The 20,330-nt window shown below is 39.4% G+C and overlaps 1 protein-coding gene across 1 annotated transcript in view; it reads left to right on the plus strand.

Moving 5' to 3' along the window:
• LOC125447373 (histone deacetylase 9-like) overlaps nt 1-20,330 on the plus strand; it is a 737,956-nt gene that overhangs the window by 153,527 nt on the left and 564,099 nt on the right. The window contains exon 4 of the mRNA XM_059654559.1: nt 1,563-1,706. Within this exon, the coding sequence (XP_059510542.1) occupies nt 1,563-1,706 (144 nt within the window). The remainder of the gene's footprint in view (nt 1-1,562; nt 1,707-20,330) is intronic.

Consider the following 20,330-nt stretch of genomic DNA (forward strand, 5'->3'; position numbering starts at 1 on the left):
TTAACTTCTCCTGTTTCCTGCCTTTTAAATCAAAAATGTTTTCCATTCTTACCTTTAGTTGACAGGTTACTGAGGAAACAGCAGGCTCACTTATCAGGAATTACATTCTACAGGAATCCTCAGCTGGCTCTAAGCCATTAATTAATTTTTTCACGTGGTCTTATGTCTATTTTGAAATGGATTTTTCAAATGGGATCAATGTCTGATTAGATTGGGTGACAAAATTATGTCAGAGGGTCGAAATACCTCAATATACACAAATAGGAGCAGCCTATTACACAATATAGGGGCACAATTGTTTTTATTATTCAGTCAGGGAACACAATTAGATTTCTGTATACCTAAATAATCATGCATTTCTGACAAGTTGACTCACAAATGTCAGTTTGTAGACCGGATTTGCAATTATCAGGAAGCATCAAAATCATGAGTGTTTCTGAAGAATTGGTTAATCACTAAGCAATTTTCTACATCCCAAAGAAGATTGTACAAGTGCAGTGCATTCAAGCAAAATACCTCAAATTTCTTGAGTTAATTTGTTGATATTCCACACAGCAATTCAATGAAAGAGAATGATGCAAAGCGAACAGGGAATCTTTGACATAGTGTGGTATGATTATCAAGCTCACTGAGTTAAAAATAGACAGTACAGACATATTATTCAGTGGTGTCATAATGTCTTCAATGGACAAACAGGACAAAATTAGGCTTTTGAGCACTTTAAGTTTAACCTGCTTGCTTGAATTCTGCATAGTGTTCTTATATTAAGTAGCCTGAAGATGCTGCCAATGTTAATGGAGAGAAATTGCTGTTTACAGTAATACTAAACAAATGGTTGAAGTATTCAGATGGCAGCTCTACTTGCTGGTTGAGGCATTAACCTAGTTAAAATAAATTAGTTTATGTTGAAGTCGTAGATTGTGGAACCTCGGGCGGTTTGTGCTAAGTCCCTGTACACCCATATATAAGATGCATAAAAACACAAGACAAAAGTGCAGCAGGCATTTCAGCCCTTTCGGTGGTCCTGTACAATTCAGTCAGACCACGGCCAAATGTCTACGCTGAAACAACTTAAAGTGTATTCAGTGAATTTATGATTTTATGGAGGAGACCCAAAATAATTAATTTAATCAGTTTTTAAATTTTATTATATAGCAGAATACGAAGAAAATATTTAAACTTATAAACACATGTGAGATGAAGACCTACATTTATATTGTGCCATTGGAAGTTATATTGGCCTGGTCTGCTGGCACAACCCAGACACTATGAATGAACAGCCCCTTTTATATCCTCTGTGATATTCCTGTCCATTCCATTACACTACTACCAAGATGAATTTTGTAGCCCCCTGTGCCCCCAATATTTCTGAATCTAATTTGTATCTGTTAATGCGAATCCATTGAATATTTTCTATCAGATTCAAGGAAGAGGCTGGTGGATGAAGAACATTTTTGTTTATATTTAGCTGTGGGTTTGCAGGCAGAGAAGTACAACTGTTGAAGTAGCGTGCAGAACTTTCCTGTTCTTATGTTCAGTGGTTTTCTCATTTTGCGTTAAAGTTATTCTAGAGAGAAAAAGAATGGACTACAATGCAGAAGTACCTGTCAAGAAGCAGCTTGCAGATGCAACAAGATTCACTGGCTTAAGCAGAGGCTTTGATCCATTAACAATGCCCCTGTCTTGGCATCAACGTCAGAGACACGGTAAGTGCATATTTAATAATAACAAAAAATGGGAATCAGTCCGTTTGGTAACCTTTACACAGAAGGCTAATTGTTTCTGATCAGTGTGCTTGTGGCATGAGCCTAATGCAACTGAAAGAGCGCAAGTTTTGCAAGCATATCCAGGTACACCATTGCATTTATTATTCAGTCAAAGAATGTGGGCATCACTGGCAAAAACAATAATTATTATCAATGCGAGGTACTCTAGAGATTTTTTTTCTTGAACTGCTCTTGTCAATGTGATGAAACTATTTCCACAGTGCTGTTAGACAGGGAGTTCCAGAATTTTAACCATGCAATGAGAATGTAACAATGATTTATTTCAAAGTCAGAATGCTGTGTGACTTAGGAATGCACTTGCAAATGGTGGTATTCCTAATGGTTTCCTGCCTTTGTCCTTGTGGATGCTAGAGGTTACACGTTTTGAAGTGGCTGTCAAGAAGTCTTGATGAGTTCTTGCTGTGAATTTTCTAGATGATATGTACTTTAGCCACAGTTCACTACTAATGAAGAGAATTAATGTTTAAGATGGTGAACAAGACGCCAATCAAGTGGGCTGCTTTGTTTTTGATGATAACAATCTTCTGGAGTTTTATTTGAATTGCATTCACATGTCATATGATAAGATGGAGAAATTGAATTTGAAACAATCAATGTAACACCAGCAGGCTTCTTCATGGCCATAAACCAACTAGAATTAAATTCATTTGATTTTCTACAGGCTAACAAAAGTGACTTTTACGCTATACTAATGATATTGTTATTTTCAAAATACTGTTTCAAATGTACTCAATTTCAAGAGAAAATATTTGATTGAATCATAGGCCTGCTGCCAAAAAAAGGCAGTGAGAACAGAGAGGCGTTCTCTTTAAGCAACTGCCATCAGTATAAATTAGTGGCAGAAAAATAAATGACAGCATTCTGACAAATAATATTCATGGATGTCGTTAAAATTCGATCTAATATTTTACCTCTTTTTTTAGCTACTGAAATTTACTTTATTTATTGGAGATTTCCGGTAGGTTCCTGTACTTGAATGTCCAGTTACGATATCGAACAGTGCTCAAATATGGCTGTGGTCGCATTGGCAAAAGTAAAAAAAAATTGTTGATCTTATTTTGCTATCTTACTGCACAATATTGATTAAAGAATTCAGTTACAAGCCTCTTGGTAAAGATGGGCACTGTGATTTTGAAAACTTCATACGGATCGAATGGTTAGATCTCTTTTGATCGAGTACAATGTACTTTATTTTCTGCTATAAACACAATGGCAATGCTTGATGATGTGAATAATGTGTATTCTGAACTTTTGCAAAGCCCTGGTTAGACCATAGTGTCAGATAGGGATCAGGTCATTAGACTTTTGGTCCTTGAGAGGGTATGCAGGAAATTTACCAGCATGGTTCTCGTAGTGAATGAACTGAACTACAAAGATAAGTTAAGAAGTCGAGATTGTTCTCTTTATAGCAAAGCAGGTGGAGAGTAGACCTGATAAAGGTGTATAAAGTGACAGGTTTAGATAAAGTTGGCAAAAAGAATGTTCCTATTAGCTGATGTTTAAAGAATTCCTTAAGAGATAAGGATTTAAAGTCTTGGGCAAGAGATGCAGGGAGATGTTAGGAAGAATTTTTTTTTGCACAGCAAGTGGTAGTGACCTGGAACTGTTTTACAAGTAAATTTCTGCTATTAGCATTAAAATAATTGCACTTTTTTTTTCAGATTTCCACTTTTCATACTTACTTCATACTCTGGTTAAATTTTATTATTTTCCTGCATTTCCACTTCACCATTCATTTAGGCACACTTTTTGTTTCACTTAAAGCTCCCTCTTATTTATTTGTCAACCAAAGATTTTTAAATGCAATAGGCTTAAATGTGAGACTGTTTCTATTGTACTGGTTCATATTTCAATGCTTTAATAACTCTAATTAGAGGTATCATTATATCAGGAGGCATACGGAGCATAAAACTACATAAAGACTAAGGTATTACATTCTTTCATGAGTATTCCTAAACCAATGGTTTTTATAGATTCTGCAATATAATGCACAAAATATAGACCGAGAAACCTACTGTCCTCTGATCAGTTAAACTATTTTGTTGTAATAAGTATGAATAAGGAACTCAGCTTTTTGCTGATCTTGAATGCTGTAGCTTTTTTTTGTGAATCCTATAACTAGTGGAAAGGATCACTCCAACATTGATGATTGACATGCATGTTCTGTTGTGCTTTGCTTAGCTGAGACAGGGATACCCTACTCTGCAAAGGCAAAGTCACCATAGTTCTTGCAGTCTCTCTCATTAGAGAGAGGTGACTGGTGGTGGTTTAACATGAGGGTTCACACACCTCAGTTTAGGGGAGAGGTCGAGAAGGAGAGCCCTTCATGATAACCTCAGCCAGTGTAGGAATTGAACCCATGCCGTAAGATATCAGATATGTGATAAGCTTTTAAAAACAGTCTCTTCTTCTGTGATTTTATGAAGTGAAATGTCTTAATATACTTTGCTATGGGCCATTGGTACTAGTCAAGTCAGGAAATGAGAGCAAAGAGGTGAGAGAGATTGATGGAAACGACTTATAAAGTGTGAAAATGACATTCAACTAATTTAAGCAGTATCTTAAATTAGAAAAAAAACAAAATTACCATAAAAACATTGCCTGGATACATTCTATTAAGTGGAGTGACCTTTAACTGTGATCATGAAGGCCTCTTTAGTAACTGAGGGTGAATAAAATCATTACCTGTTACAGATAAAACAATTAAAATAAATGAGTCGTAATTTTTTTTAACCTCACCATGGTCACCAACCATTTGTTGTTTTTTCTCTCTAAAGTTCTCAGAAAATAAATATGCAAAATTTACAAGATAACAAAGTATGAAGCTGGATGAACACAGCAGGCCAAGCAGCATCTCAGGAGCACAAAAGCTGGCGTTTTGGGCCTAGACCAGTCAGCTTTTGTGCTCCTGAGATGCTCCTTGGCCTGCTGTGTTCATCCAGCTCCACACTTTGTTAACTTGGAAATGAACAACCTGGTTATAGCAGAGCACAAAACAAGTCCCATCAGTGTACGCCATTCACAAGATTTATTGGTTTCTACTCCATACTGATCTGTTATCAGTCAAATTGTGCAAACTGTTTTTCTGATGGTCTTCAGGTTTTTTGGGGAGGAACCTACCATTCTGGGCTCAAGAACAGTATTTTGCTCTTCGCCCCATGTTGTGACAATGACTACACTTTAAAAAGTATTTCAATAGTTTAAAAATGCTTTGAGATATCCTGAAATTGTGCCAATCACCAGATAAATACAAGGTTATAATAAAACAAAGAACTGCGGATGCTCTAAATCTGAAAGAAAAACAGAAATTTCTGGGGAAGTTGAACAGGTCTGGCTGTCGAGTCACTGGACCTAAAACATCAACTTTGTTTTCTCTCCACTGATGCTTGTTGGGCTTTTTGGGTTTCTCCAGCAATTTTGTTCCTTTTTTCATTCAGATTAATAGAAGTCTTTTTTAGCCCTTTTTATTTACCTGTTTGCCCCCTCCACCCACACTGCTAGACTTCACACTGTCCAAACTAAACTGAAAGAGAAGGGCATATGCAATTAACATCTTGAGGATAGAACTGAAAGCAAGCAGAGAATTGGATGGGTGAAAGTGCCAAATGGATAATTCCCACCATCTGGCGGATGACTCAATCATGACAATGTCATCACAGAGACGTATGTAGGACCCTTTTCAAATTTCCTCAAGCTCCAGTGTAAGTTAAACTTCCCATGAGAAAAAAGGAAGTGTAGTCATAAAACAAAGAACCTCACAACCTCTTTCCTGGAATCAAACCTGAAGTATTAGTTCAGTCAGAGATTAGAAAAATGAACCAGACTGGATGATTTGTCTAATTTTAAAAGGTTGTGTGGTTCTCTGATGTTCCTGGTGATAAGTCAGAGGGCATGCTATTTTATGAAGACCAGAAACTTAGACCATGAGATCGTGCAATGTTTTATATAACCTTACATTTCCCGTAACACAACTCAGATTCCATAAAAGATTATAATCTAAAAAGGATGGAGTGAGCTGTTCTGACACTAAAGCTGTGTGTGGCAGGACTTTTCATCTGTATCAGTGCCTTTGCTCTGATCCCATCTCAAATCCTAGGAATGAGGTTAATCAAATAGGGAGATGGTCACATTGAAGAATCCTTGCTGCCATGTTTATATTGTCTGAGAGGTTGAAGGGATAAATGTAACTTGAACATTCCTCGTATGCATTTATGTTGTTCTTTAAATGGTATTTGACCTCTCCAGAGATAGTAAGAACTGCCAATGCCCGAGTCAGAGACAACACAGTATGGAGCTGGAGGAACACAGCGGGCCAAGCAGCATCAGAGGAGCAGGAAAGCTGACGTTTCGGGTCAGGACCCTTCTTCAGAAATCGGAGGGCATAGGGGCTCTGAAATAAATAGAGAGGGGTGTGGTCGGGCTGGGGAAAGTAGATGGGATGGTGATGGGTGAGTGCAGGTAGGCAGTGGTGGGGATTGATCAGCGAGGTGGGAGGAGTGGATAGGTGGGAGAGAAGATGGACAGGTCAAAGAAGTGGGGATGACGGGGGGACACTGGTCATGGGATGAGGCCATTGTGGGGAGATTTTGAAGCTAGTATTGAGACCATTCAGTTGTAGGCTCCCAAAGCAGAATATGAGGCACTGTTCCTCCAGTTTCTGGATGGTGTTGTTGTGGCACTGGAGGCGGCCCAGGATGGACATGCTATCCAGGGAGTGGGAGGGAGGGTTGAAGTGGTTCGTGACTGGAAGGTGGTGTCGTTTGTCACGAACTGAGTGCCGATGCTCTACAAAGAAGTCTCCGAGCCCCACCTTGGTCTCACCTAAGTAGAGGAGGCCACATCGGGAGCAGTGGGTACAATAGACCACATTAGTGCATGTGCAGATGAAATCTATCTGATATGGAAGGTTTTTTTTGGGGCCTGCGATAGAGGTGAGGGGGTGAGGTAAGAGGGCAGGTATATCATCTGTTGCAGTTGCAGGGAAAGAAGCCAGAGGTGGTGGGGCTAGTGGTGAGTGTGGACCAGACGAGGGAGTTGTGGAGAAAGTGGTCCCTTCAGAAGGCAGATAAGGGTGGGGAGGGAAATATATCCTTTGTAGTGGGATCAGATTGCAGGTGGCATGAGGTTTCAAATTGTGGAGTCTACCTAACTTGTATGGTTAAGGTACCTAGGAGAAGTGGTCAGAGATAATGGGAACTGCAGATGCTGGGGAATCCGAGATAACGGAGTGTGGAGCTGGATGAACAAAGCAGGCCAAGCAGCATCTTAGGAGCACAAAAGCTGACGTTTTGGGCCTAGACCCTTCATTTTCTGAAGAAGGGTCTAGGCCCGAAACGTCAGCTGTGGTGCTCCTACGATGCTGCTTGGCCTGCTGTGTTCATCCAGCTCCACACTTTGTTATCTCTACAAGAAGTGGTCCCCAGTTAGAATATTTCAGTGATGCAAAGAAAGCGCAGAATCAAATACTTGCCCCTTCCATCCCCACAAAGGATGTATTATTTCTGCTTATATGAGGGAGAACTTGCAACTTTTCAACTCTCTGCCAGCAATAGTCCATTTTCAAAAAAAGTCTTATAAGATACCTGTTGTAACTTTAGAATTAGCATTATCACAGGTTTTGGGACTCAGAATTATTCGAATAAACAGATCTTGAGCCTGCACTTGCCGACAATAGTACAGTTCCAATGTTTTCTCCACAGTAACCTTCTCCATACTCACTGCCTGCAAACCTGTCATCAGATTAAGAAAGATAATATATATAACATATGAATTATGTGCTACTGATGTTGTCAACCCAATTCTGAAGAGTTAGAAGGAATCTGGAAGGTACGTCAAAATGGAGGAACCCCAAAGAAAGTCAAAATTTAAATTTGAGATGCTTGAGTTGGCAAAGGCGGTAGGTTGATTTGACAGGGCCCTCAGAGCTGCCTTTCCTACTGTCGCTCCTTCTTTAGAGCATAGAGCATCCAGCAAAATTCTGCCCTCTAGCTATATCAGACGCATTTTGAGCTACTGCTCTCATTTTGTGCTGGATCACAAACATTTCTCATTGTGGTGACCAGTGCACCCTGTTGACTTCTGTATTATTTCTTTTTCACCTCCCCTGTAATTCTCTCTAAACCCTACTGTTTTCTTTCTCATTCACATGCTCTAACATCTTTGTACAATTGCTTTTCTAGTTGGACAATCCAATGTTATTCTAATTGGTTTACTTAAAACTGTCTCTTTCCTCTCTTGAGTTAATTAATATCAGAGGTAATGGGAACTGCAGATGCTGGAGAATCCAAGATAACAAAATGTGAGGCTGGATGAACACAGCAGGCCAAGCAGCATCTCAGGAGCACAAAAGCTGACGTTTCGGGCCTAGACCCTTCATCAGAGAGGGGGATGGGGTGAGGGTTCTGGAATAAATAGGGAGAGAGGGGGAGGCGGACCGAAGATGGAAAGAAAAGAAGATAGGTAGAGAGGAGAGTATAGGTGGGGAGGTAGGGAGGGGATAGGTCAGTCCATGGAAGATGGACAGGTCAAGGAGGTGGGATGAGGTTAGTAGGTAGATGGGGGTGCGGCTTGGGGTGGGAGGAAGGGATGGGTGAGAGGAAGAACAGGTTAGGGAAGCAGAGGTGTGAGGAAGGGATGGGTGAGAGGAAGAACAGGTTAGGGAGGCAGAGTAATTAATATCAATGCTTTGTCTTTTTTGAATTCTAAAGTAGAGCTACTTTTCTTATTTACAACCTACTTTTCCTCACCTATTTGTTTCATGGACCCAACTACTGATGGGGCCTGTTTAATTTTAGTTTACTTTGTTTACAGCCAACGTAATCCTCTGCTTAATTAATACTGGTGTTGACAGTCCCTTTTGATGTTCTCGTGGTTTAATCAAATAGCTTGCCTGTGTGAGCAGTTAGGTAGAAGGTGCAGTTTAATTTTTAAAAGGTATGATGTTGCACATTTGAGAACTGTAGCTGCCAGCCTGGCCTTGCTTGCAAAGCTGATTTCATACGAATGAATAAAAAAGTACAAGCAAATGTATCTGAGAAAAGTAAGAAAACCTTTGCCCAAGTTGTAAACGTGATCTATTTATCTGGGTCAATCTGTCTTAAGCATGTGAGGTGAGCTACCAGCAGAATCCCAGCCACACAGAGGGAGTCTCTCATTGCCAAGTAGTAGAATTTAATATTGTTGTAGTGAGATATGAGTCAGAAGGAGACTTGGCCACTGCAAAATGAGTAATAATACCCTGAAGAGTTTATTTATCATTTTTTATTTTTAAAAGAAGTTCTTCATGGATCATCCTGTATTTTATTTGTGGTGATACAAAGCAGCTTTGCAACAACTTTGGAGTGTACGTTTCTTGCTAATTGCTATTATGGAGGAGGTAACATTTTTAATAAATGAGATTGTTCTGTTTCTTAATTGTTTCATGTTGCCATTTCTCCTGAACATTTTGCTCATTTGATCTGTACATTCCAGGTTGGTTCTGATTTGTGGGACATTGATAAACAATACATTTTGCATTTTAGAGAACATATATATTTATATTAAACAGGATGTGATATCCATTTGTGATTCTTTGTAATACAAATGTAGCTTATATATAGACAAATGGATTTCCTCCTCATCTTCTCAGACTGGGGACTAACCATAAAACCATAAGACATAGGAACAGAATTAAGTTATTCGGCCTGTCAAGTCTGCTCTGTCCTTCAATCATGGCTGCTGTTTTGCAACTCCATTCTCCTGCCTTCTCTCTGTCAGCCTTGATTCCCTTCCTAATCAATAGCCTGTCTATGTCTTAAATACATTCAATGACTTGACCTCTACAGCCCTCTGTAACACAGAGTAACCACCCTCTGGCGGAAGAAATTCTTCCTCATTTTCACTTCTAAAGAATTGTCCCTTCACTCTGAAGCTCTGTCCTTGGGCCCTCGTCTCTCCTACTTGTGGAAATACTTTGTTCACCTCCGCTCGATCCAGGCCTTTCAGTATTCTGTAAGCTTCAACCGGACCTTCCCTCATCCTTCTAAGCTTCATCAAATATAGACCTAGAGCCTTCAACTGTTCCTCATATGACATGTCCTTCATCCCCAGAATCATTCTTGTGAACCTCCTCTGGAGCACCTCTAACATCAATGAATCCTTCCTTAAGATGTGGGGCCCAAAACTGCCCACAATATTTCAAATGTTGTCTGACTAGCCCTTTTAAAATGAATGCTAACATTGCATTTGCCTGCTAACTGCCAACTGAACCTGCATGATAACCTTAAGAGAATCCTGAACTCGGACTCCCAAGTTCCTATGTGCTTCAGATTCTGAAGTCATTTCCCATTTAGAAAATAGTCTACATCTCTCTTCTTCCCACCAAAGTGCATAACTTCACACTTTGCCACATTGTTTTCCACCTGCCACTTATTTGCCCCCGCTCCTAGTGTCCAAATCTTTCTGTAGCCTCCCTACTTCCTCAACACTACTTACCCCATGCATCCCAACATGGACCTCTACAGAACTCCACTAGTCACAAGCTGCCATCCTGAACAAGACCCTTTTTGTCCCTCTCTCTGCATTCTTCCAGTCTGTCGATCCCCTTTCTATTCCTTTACCTTGCCCATAGCACTATGGGCCTTTACCTTATTTAACAGCATTCTCCTCCCTCTCTTCTTGAACAGAGGTATCACATTAACCATTTGCCAGTCTTCTGGGGCCCTCCCTGATCCCAGTGATTCCTGAAAGATCACCAGTAATACTTCTGCAATCTCCTCAGCTATCTCTTTCAAAACTCTGGAGTGTAGTTCATCTAGCCCAGATGATTCTTCCACCTTTCGCTTTCCCCAGTGCCCTCTCTTTAGTGATGGCCATAACACTCACTTCTGCCCCCAACCCCCTTGAAATTCTATAATGCTGCTGGTTCTTCCACTGGAAAAAACTGATGCAATATCCCGATTCAGTTCTTCTGCCGTTTCTTTGTTCCCATTATAACTTCCCCAGCCTCATTTTCCAGCGGTCTGACATCCTCTCTTGCTTTTTGCTTAATTTTAGATATTTAAAAGACCATGAAAAATTGCTTTCACTTCTGGCAGCAAACAATCCAAGCTGACCTCAGTGGTATTCATTTGAAAGTGGGGGTCAGAGGCATGTCATTTTTTAGCCCGGAATTATTTTCCTTCTCTCCCAGATGGCTTTTTGCTTAGAGTTTTGAGGCAGGAAAGTGAGGAGGGGTTGGTGGAAAAGACGGTGCATATCTGGTGTTGGATAAAGTAATGTTTCTGAAAGAGTTAATGCTGAAGTTGCATTTGTTCCACCCAATCTAATGATGTTGCACAGTCTTTGGATGGAGGTGTTGGGTTTTACACTCGTCTTTGTAAGGAGCAGAAGTACAGACTGAGAGTCCTAGTAATTCTGGCTAATTTGTAATGTCGTTGAATGTGCTGCTATCACGCAATAAGCCATTTTGTTAACTAATAACACTACCTTTTCAATAAAATTCTACCATAACGTATCCTCTATCATTGCTTTTTAGACGGGGCCCAGACCAAATGCAGACAAAGGAAATTGGTAGCAACAAACTATTTGAAACAACCCCTCCTCTAAACCATATACAGGCAAGGTGTCAGATACCACAAGCTGCCAGTCATGGCAAACAGTGATACAACGTCTGTCACACTCAGTCTTTGTGTTTAAATACACTTCCCTTCTCTCATTCCGACCCATCACAATCCATTCCTTCACTTATTCACTCCTCTCATATACCCCCCCTTTTCACTGTCTTTCACTCTCATTCTCTCTCACTTTTCCTAATCTTTATCTACCAGCACCATTCATTTTCATAAGTGATTCTACCTTTCATCATGAAGTCATACTGCTCCCTCTCAGGTTTTCTTCATCAGCCTGGAGAGGAATTAGCATCACAGTGAAGACTCTTCTTGCATGCCTGGAACCATTAGAAGTGTTCTATCCACTTCACTGAGATTCCAAGCACCAAGATAATCCTGCCTATCCTATTGTTCAAGGGCATTACTATGAAGTAATGACAAAGCAAGTGGAAAGAAGAGGAAACATGAAGTTATCAATAGAGGTCACAGCAGAATTTATCAAAGTTTCCCCAAACTTTTCCCTTGATTTCTGATTATATTTTCTCAAAACAATTTTGGTACTCTCAGTCTGCTCACATTGCTGTTGGCTATCAGTACCCTCCAGAGATTTTGTAAAAAATTCATTTCTGTGGCAGTAGAAAATGTTGGCATTCATTGTCCTTCCAATCACCTATGGAAGTGGTGGTGAGATTCCTTGAATTCTTTATTGAGATTTTTTGATATATTTAATTGGCATGCTGAGCCATTAAGTGTCAACCACATAGGAGTCACCTGAAAGCCATATTGAGAAAGCACAGCAGGTTTCCTTATGTATTTCCTCTGGATTTCACCAAGTCTCCCAACTCTCACACCTCTATTGTTCACATTTAATTATGTTCTGCACTGTAACTAAACTGCCAACACCAGAACCACACTTCCCCTAAACACTTGCCTGAAATTTCACTGGAGGTTTGTTCGTATGACATCAGAATGTATCCTGTGCACAGTCCAAATGTTAATCATTTAGCCTTTATTCTCATAAGTAGAATTTTTGCACATTTCTGTGGTCTTTCTTTTAGCTTGTATTTTACTTCTCATTCAGCCAGACATTCAAATTGGGCGAATGAACTCTGTCATTCAATTTGTTTGAGTTATACCCAGTTGAGAATGCCCTCTGGGAGATATTGTGGATGTGATAGGCTTCTTATTGGTTTTTTGTTGTCACCATTAATACAGAACTTAAGATTGATTGTAATCCTCATTTCCTCAGTTGCAGTTTAATTATTGATAATTCTGACCCTTGCCTATTTTGATCCCAATGAAACAAAAATAATTTTTTCTCAGTTTCAAAGAGTTCACAACAGTTCATTTGATCTTTAAAGCTAGACAAGGATGACATTTGTTTTATAGTTGTACGTTCCACCCTATTTTATGTAATGCTTTGCATCAGGAAGAACTGTAATCAATAATTATTCTGATAGAGATCTTAATGTGGTAGTTGTCCGAGTGGCCTAACATGCTAGATTTAAAATGCGGGGTTACAGGGATGGGTGGATCTGGGTAGGATGTCTTCAGGAGGGTCTGTTCACATTTGATGGGCCAAATGGCTTCCATCTGCATAGTGGGGATTCTATGATTGATACATCTTGTAAAAGATTTGTCATTTTAATTGTGATTTTAATTAATATAATTAATGTATAGGTTGACAGAATGCATACTAAGTGTGATTATATGTAAAGTACAGTCGCCAAGGATGTCAATACGTTCTGAAGCATTTTATAACTTAAAGATTGTAAAATGTGTCAATATATTTTATGAGTTACTAATGAATGACCTTATGATTAGTGAACCAACACTAGTGTTATTTTGCTTGGCAAGTTAATACAATTGTTTTTTAATGCTGTTCATATCCTTTTGGAGGTGAATAAATCCCTCGGCCCAAATATGATATATTGCAGGCTGCTGTGGGAGGCAAGGCGGATGATTGCATGGGTTTTGATGTTAATTTTCAGGTTGTGTCTGGTCATAGGAGGAGTGTTAGAGGCCTGAAAGACAGTTACTAGGTTTAAAATGAAAGGGGAAAGATTTTAAAATGTCCTGAGTATGAACTTGTTCACTCACAGGATATTTGCCCCTCATTGCCTAAAAGGATGGTAGAAGCAGGAACTGTCAAGACATTTATGAACTATTTAGATATGTACTTGAATGCCACTGCAAACAAGACTACTGGCTAAGTGCTGGAAAATGATACTGGAATGGACAGATGCTAAAAGAGTGGTGTTGGCAAGGTGAGCTGTAAACTCTCTACAACCCTAACACAGAATGATTTGGGAGTTGTTCCTGAATCAAAAAGAGCTTGGATCCAAATTCAGCAGGTAATAGGGAAGATAAGTGGAATGTTGGCTTTTGTTTCAAAGAAAGTAAAGTGTAAAAATTGGGAGGTCTTAATAAAACAAGACACTCATCAGATCATAGTTGAATGTGAACAGATTTGGGAAACATATCTAAGGAAAGATAGACTGGCATTGGAGGCAGTCGAGGGAAAGCTCACTGGGCTGATCCAAGGAACGGAGTGATTGTCTTATGAGGAGAGTTTGAGTGTGTTTGTACTCAATGGAGATTAGAAAAATGAGAGGATACTTTATTGAACCATGCAAGGTTCTTAGGGGGCTTGATAGAATAGATGAAAAGCAGTTGGTTCCCCTTGCAGGAGAGTCTCAGATCAGAGGACAGAATCTCAAAGTAAGGGACATCCACTTTAGACAAATGTAAAAAGAACATTTTCCTTCGAGGGTAGTGTATTTGTGAAATTCTTGACTGCAGACAGCTATTGAGACTGGGTCATGAAGTATATTCAATATTCAAGTGAGATAGACAGATTTCAATACAATAAAGGAATGAAGGGAAATTGGAGTCATGCAAGAAAGTGGATTTGAAGATTATCACACCAGAAAGGATCTTATTGAAGATGGATCAGACTCAGTGGACTGAATGGTCTACTTCTGCTCCAATGTCTTACAGTCATCCATGTTATAAGAAACTCAAGGTTTACAGAGTTATATGTGAAGAAAGCAGACCGAAATCTTCATGTATCAATTTATAATTAATCTTATTTAATAATTTACAAATTTTCAATCAATGCAATTTGACATAAAGTCAATTACTCGAAGAAACTTTAACAGCCTCAGTTTAGAACTGACTGATGCACAGGGTTCAATTACAGCGGTTGAATTATTTTTGAAATTTATTTATTATTTTCTAATTGTCGCATGCCCAGTCTGGTTTTATAATTTCACTTCTGTTCTGTCCCGAAAATGTTCTTCCTAATGCACCAAGTCTGGGCTCTCTCCTCCCAACGTAAATGTCAGGGGCTCATTTTGCTTTAATGTTTCAAGCAATGGTCCTTCAATTTGCATAAAGTGAGACTGCTGTCTGTCTCTGGGAGTGAGTCCCATTGTATAGAGCAGTGGGCCAGTCAGAGGCCAGCAGAACAGTTTTTTTTGATCATTAAAGCTAGACAAGAATGACATTTGTTTTATAGTTGTACGTTCCACACTATTTTACGTAATGCTTTGCATCAGGAATAACTGTAATCAATAATTATTCTGATAGAGATCTTAATGTGGTAGTTGTCCGAGTGGTCTAACATGCTAGATTTAAAATGCGGGGTTACAGGGATGGGTGGATCTGGGTAGGATGTCTTCAGGAGGGTCTGTTCACATTTGATGGGCCAAATGGCTTCCATCTGCATAGTGGGTATTCTGTGATTTGATATATCTTGTAAAAGATTTGTCATTTTAATTGTGATTTTAATTAATATAATTAATGTATAGGTTGACAGAATGCATACTAGGTGTGATTATATGTAAAGTACAGTCGCCAAGGATGTCAATATGTTCTGAAGCATTTTATAACTTAAAGATTGTAAAATGTGTCAATATATTTTATGAGTTACTAATGAATGACCTTATGATTAGTGAACCAACACTAGTGTTGTTTTGCTTGGCAAGTTAATACAATTGTTTTTTAATGCTGTTCATATCCGTTTGGAGGTGAATAAATCCCTCGGCCCAAATATGATATATTGCAGGCCGCTGTGGGAGGCAAGGCGGATGATTGCATGGGTTTTGATGTTAATTTTCAGGTCGTGTCTGGTCATAGGAGGAGTGTTAGAGGCCTGAAAGACAGTTACTAGGTTTAAAATGACAGGGGAAAGATATCAGGATTAGTGACTACTGTTTGAAGTGCAGCATGCAATGGAGGAGAAGGAGCCATGGATGTACGGAAATCTAGGTCAGGCAAGGGCTGGTGAGTAAGAAGGCTGGAGAGAACATGTTGGGCAGATTGTGGATGGAGGGTGGATATGATGAGGCAAAACTATGTGTGGAGGACTGCTGCTTGGCACAGTGTGCCTCCTTTCTTTCACTTAGCAGCAACCCAGAGGTTGAACCCAAAGAGCCAATGTGGGAGCAGCAGATTGGAATGTGGAAAGAGCGATCATCACTGGATTTTGTGCAATTAATTGGAAACTATAATTTTCTTTTTCTTCATGACATCGACCTGTCCCTTTAAGCTGCTATCAGCGTCCTAGTGTCTGTAATTTCCCAGACTCGCAAGTGATGTATTCCCAACTGCAGGTAGTATATTCTGGGAATTCCCTCTTTACCCCCACCTTCCCCCCCCAGCCCCCTCAGAAACCACAATGGCGTTATTAATGTGTCAGGTGAATGTCATGTTTCAGCTGGATGCAGAAATATCAACCAAATTAAGTCTTCCCTTATATAATTGGTAACAGAGGTGAACACTAAGGTAATTTTCAATATTTTTTGCAGCATCATTTGAAGTGCATTGTGAATGCATAACATGGGGAGGCATTTGTACCAAAAGCATAGAAGAGACGGTGCACTTTTATCATCCATCCCACCCTTTCTAATGCGCAGCATACAGAAGATGATCAGCATTAGCTTCAGTTGAAATTTGATTTCAAAGAGAAGCAGAGGCTTATGGTAGACAGGAGATTATTAAACCTGCTGTTGTGGATCGCAATGCACCCATTCAAAAATCTGGGTGACAGCAACTTTGATAGATCCTACATATTAAGACGCCATTGATTGTTCAGCTGCAATCCAAAGTATGCTGTTTAGAAAATCATGCAACAGTGAAAATGTGACAGACAGGCAAAGAAACAGTATTTCAAGAATCTTCTGCTAATGTCAATGTGTATATTTTAATACACAGTATTATTTTTCTTCAACCTTGGATTATAAAATTAAATGAAGTGTTTTATTTTTGCATCCCAAAATCTGACAATGCAGCATATTTTATGTTCAGTGCGCATTAACATCTATAAATAACCTTGCATTTCGTCTCAGCATTGACCTTATTTCAGGCTTATTTTTGTAGATGTTTTGGCAAAGCCTCAGTAACCTTGCACTCTACTATTATTATATTTGTAAACAATGAAACCGTGGAAAGGAATAGTCTTGTCAAGTTGTCAGCACAACAAAAACCTCACAACTATTATTGAAACCTGCAACTTTTGCTTAACTTGTGATTGCCAAAATACCAGATAGATCAATATGCTAAGCCACTTAACATAGTTAACAATCATTTTGTGCATAACAGATGCTCTTCATGTAAAACATTTCTATTTATGAATGCCTTGTATTCTTTTAATACCTTTTGGAAGATTTTTCTAACATTCCAATTCAAAAGACAACTGATGTATTTTGTTAATAATAGAGAAACTGAGTGCATAGCTTCAGGTCGAGTGTACTTGAATCCCTGGGAGTGAGATATCTGTAAAATGTGCCCTGTCTAAATTTAAATAACAGAGAATGTAGTGCATAGTGTAATATCTTGAGGCTTTCACCCTCAATGATCAATGAGAAATTTACAACTTGTTTTCATAAAGCTTCTACCTATGACGGTAAACCTTCATTGGAATGTCAATTAAGTTTAAGGGAAACATTCAAACAGACGAATTAAGAGCAGAACAAGGCCATTTAGCTGCTTCAGCCTAGTGAACCATTCAATAAGATTATGGTTGATCAGTTTGTGTTTCAAATCCAAATTTCAATCTACCTACCATAATGTTTGATTCTCCTGTCAATGAAGAACCTGTCTCCACTTTATCAATAATCAATGACCCCACCCTGCTGAATCCGGAGGCGGAGAATTTGACTGTTTCACCAGCCCCAGAGAAAAAGATTCTCTTCAGTTCTACGCGAAAAGGCAGACCCCTTAAATATGTAACAGTGCCTCCTAATTCTAGATTCATGAACAAATGGAACAAACTTTCCACATTCTTCTTTTTAAGATTGTTTAGGACCTTAAACACTTCAATCAAACCATCCCTTACTTTTCCAAATTCCTGTGGATGCAGCCCCAGTCTGATCACCTCTTTCACTCATTCCATGTGTTAGTCTAGTAAATCTCCTTTGAACCACATCCAATGCATTTAAATAAGGAGAGTACTACTGCATCAGATTTAAACTTAGAGATAATGGGAACTGCAGATGCTGGAGAATCCAAGATAACAAAGTTTGGAGCTGGATGAACGCAGCAGGCCAAGCAGCATCTCAGGAGCACAAAAGCTGACATTTCAGGCCTAGACTCCTCGAGGACGAAACATCAGCTTTTGTGCTCCTGAGATGCTGCTTGCCCTGCTGTGTTCATCCAGCTTCACACTTTGGTATCTCAGATTTAAACTTAATTGGTTCTTGGGGTATCTAAGTGCCTAGTTCAAATTTATAGGTTAAATTCAAAGCTTATTGTCTTGGTAAAAATTGCTGCTTGGCCTGCTAACTGTACAGCCTTTTGATATAAATGTTTGCAAACCTTCAGGCTGCTGCTCAGAGACATCCATTTTAAATCTCTAAGTGCATCTTTTAAAGGGTCCACACAATGCTTTCTCCCATGGCATTTTCCAAACACCAAATTCTAATTTCCTGCCTCCCAAGTCAAAAGTACTCTATCCAACTTTGCAACAACAGTAGACTTAAAGGATTGAATCTATTACATAAGGCAGATAGTACCAGAAAGTGTTAACTGATGTTGAAAGATAGGTTTTGCCCATCAGTATATAAAGGACTGTTCTTGGGAAGAGAAGACAAAAGTTTGGCTTGAGATAATAAGGTGTAGAGCTAGATGAACCCAGCAGGCCAAGCAGCAACAGAGGAGCAGGAAGGCTGATGTTTCGGGCCAGATCCTTCTTCAGAACTTCTGAAGAGTCTCAGCCCAAAACGTCAGTCTTCCTGCTCCTCTGATGCAGCTTGGCCTGCAGTGTTCATCCAGCTCTACACCTAGTTATCTCAGATTCTCCTGCATCTGCAGTTCCTACTATCTTTGAAACAAAAGTTCTGCTCGTTCAGTTGTCTCTGAGTTGCCTACCAGATTGATTTGGTACTAGTATTGTGTAATTTATCTTACGTATAGCCTGAGCTGTCACAAAGGACACTCGTGTATATCAGACATAATATAACTAGCTATGAAGTGCCAGAAAGACAGAATTTTTTCTTTATTTTTGATAATGAGGTGAAATAAGAAATGAATTATTTTACTACAAAGGACCAATGAAGGAACTACTTTACATTTTAAGAATAATTTACTGGAACTCATTATGAGAAGAGTTGACACTGCTCCTGGAGCTTATTTATTTGCAATAAACAATAATACTTGTCATTTATAGGAACCCCAGGTCATTATTTTCTGTTAACCTGTTTCCAGTTGACAGTAAATTGAGGACTTTGATTAATTCACAAACCGGTGAGGTGACCCTAAGATAGAGAATCAGAGCACTTTCCCAAGTGATAAATAAATGTACCCTGTTAATCAAGACTGAGCCTGTCTTCTGCTAAAGGTTTTTTGTGGATATTCTTCCTTGAATTGTTATTGGTACCAATGCCTGTGAGAAGGATTAGTGGAAGTGAATCCCATCAGGTTCTGGTGGACATGACCAAGACATTTAGCATGCTGGCAGCACATTTAGCAGAATGTCCTCCCATATATAATGTTCTCCAGCTTGCTTTGCGCATTAGACAAATTCTAAAAACCACCCCATCCCACTTGTTAGAAAAAACTGCTTCCTCTATTTGCTTCCAGGGAATGAATGAGTAGGGGCTGGGTAGGGGGGAGTTCCCAAATAGCACTCTTACTTCTGCTGTGCTGAACTTCCTTAATTGAAATTTCCAAGCCTGTTGTGTGTCAGCTGTGGATCAGCAAGTAGCATTCTTATCTCTGAGTCAGAATGCGTCATGGTCTGGATCTCACTCAGGGATCTGAGCTCTAAAATTCATCCTGTCATTTCAGTATGGGCTGGAATTTCGCTTTGAGAACAGAATCATGATTCGGGAAATTTTCTGATGTTATAATCCTGTCTGCAGTGCCTAACTATGTCATTTTCTGGGCACAGCTGAGAACAGAATAGGCTGATGCTGAGAGGGGATACTGGCCCAGTTCTATACAGAAACAGCAAGGTCATGGGATCCAGGAAAATGTATCAAACTGGTTTAAAAATTGCCCATTGGCAGGATTTAAAAGATAAAAAGATAATTTTTGATTGTTCTTCTGACTGAAAGGCTGTTTCCATTGGCATTATCTAGAACTCAATACTAGGTTCCCTGCTTTTTGTGACAGTTATTAATAGATTGCATGGTATTGTGAGAAGAAAAAATCAAGAAGTTTGCAAACAACACAACACATTGTCACGTGGTTCATAATGAGGAGTTAGCTGTAAACTGTTGGAAGTATCAATTAACAAAGTGTAGAGCTGGATGACCACAGCAGGTCAAGCTGCATTTTAGGAGCACAAAAACTGAAGTGTTGGGCCTGGACCCTTCATCAGAAATGGGGGATGGGGAGAGGGTTCTGAAATAAATAGGGAGAGAGGGGGAGGTGGATAGAAGATGAATAGAGGAGAAGATAGGTGGAGAGGAAACAGACAGGTCAAAGAGGTGGGGATGGAACCGGTAGAGGT

The sequence above is a fragment of the Stegostoma tigrinum genome, chromosome 2, assembly GCF_030684315.1.
Source record: "Stegostoma tigrinum isolate sSteTig4 chromosome 2, sSteTig4.hap1, whole genome shotgun sequence".
In the NCBI taxonomy this organism is placed as follows: domain Eukaryota; kingdom Metazoa; phylum Chordata; class Chondrichthyes; order Orectolobiformes; family Stegostomatidae; genus Stegostoma; species Stegostoma tigrinum.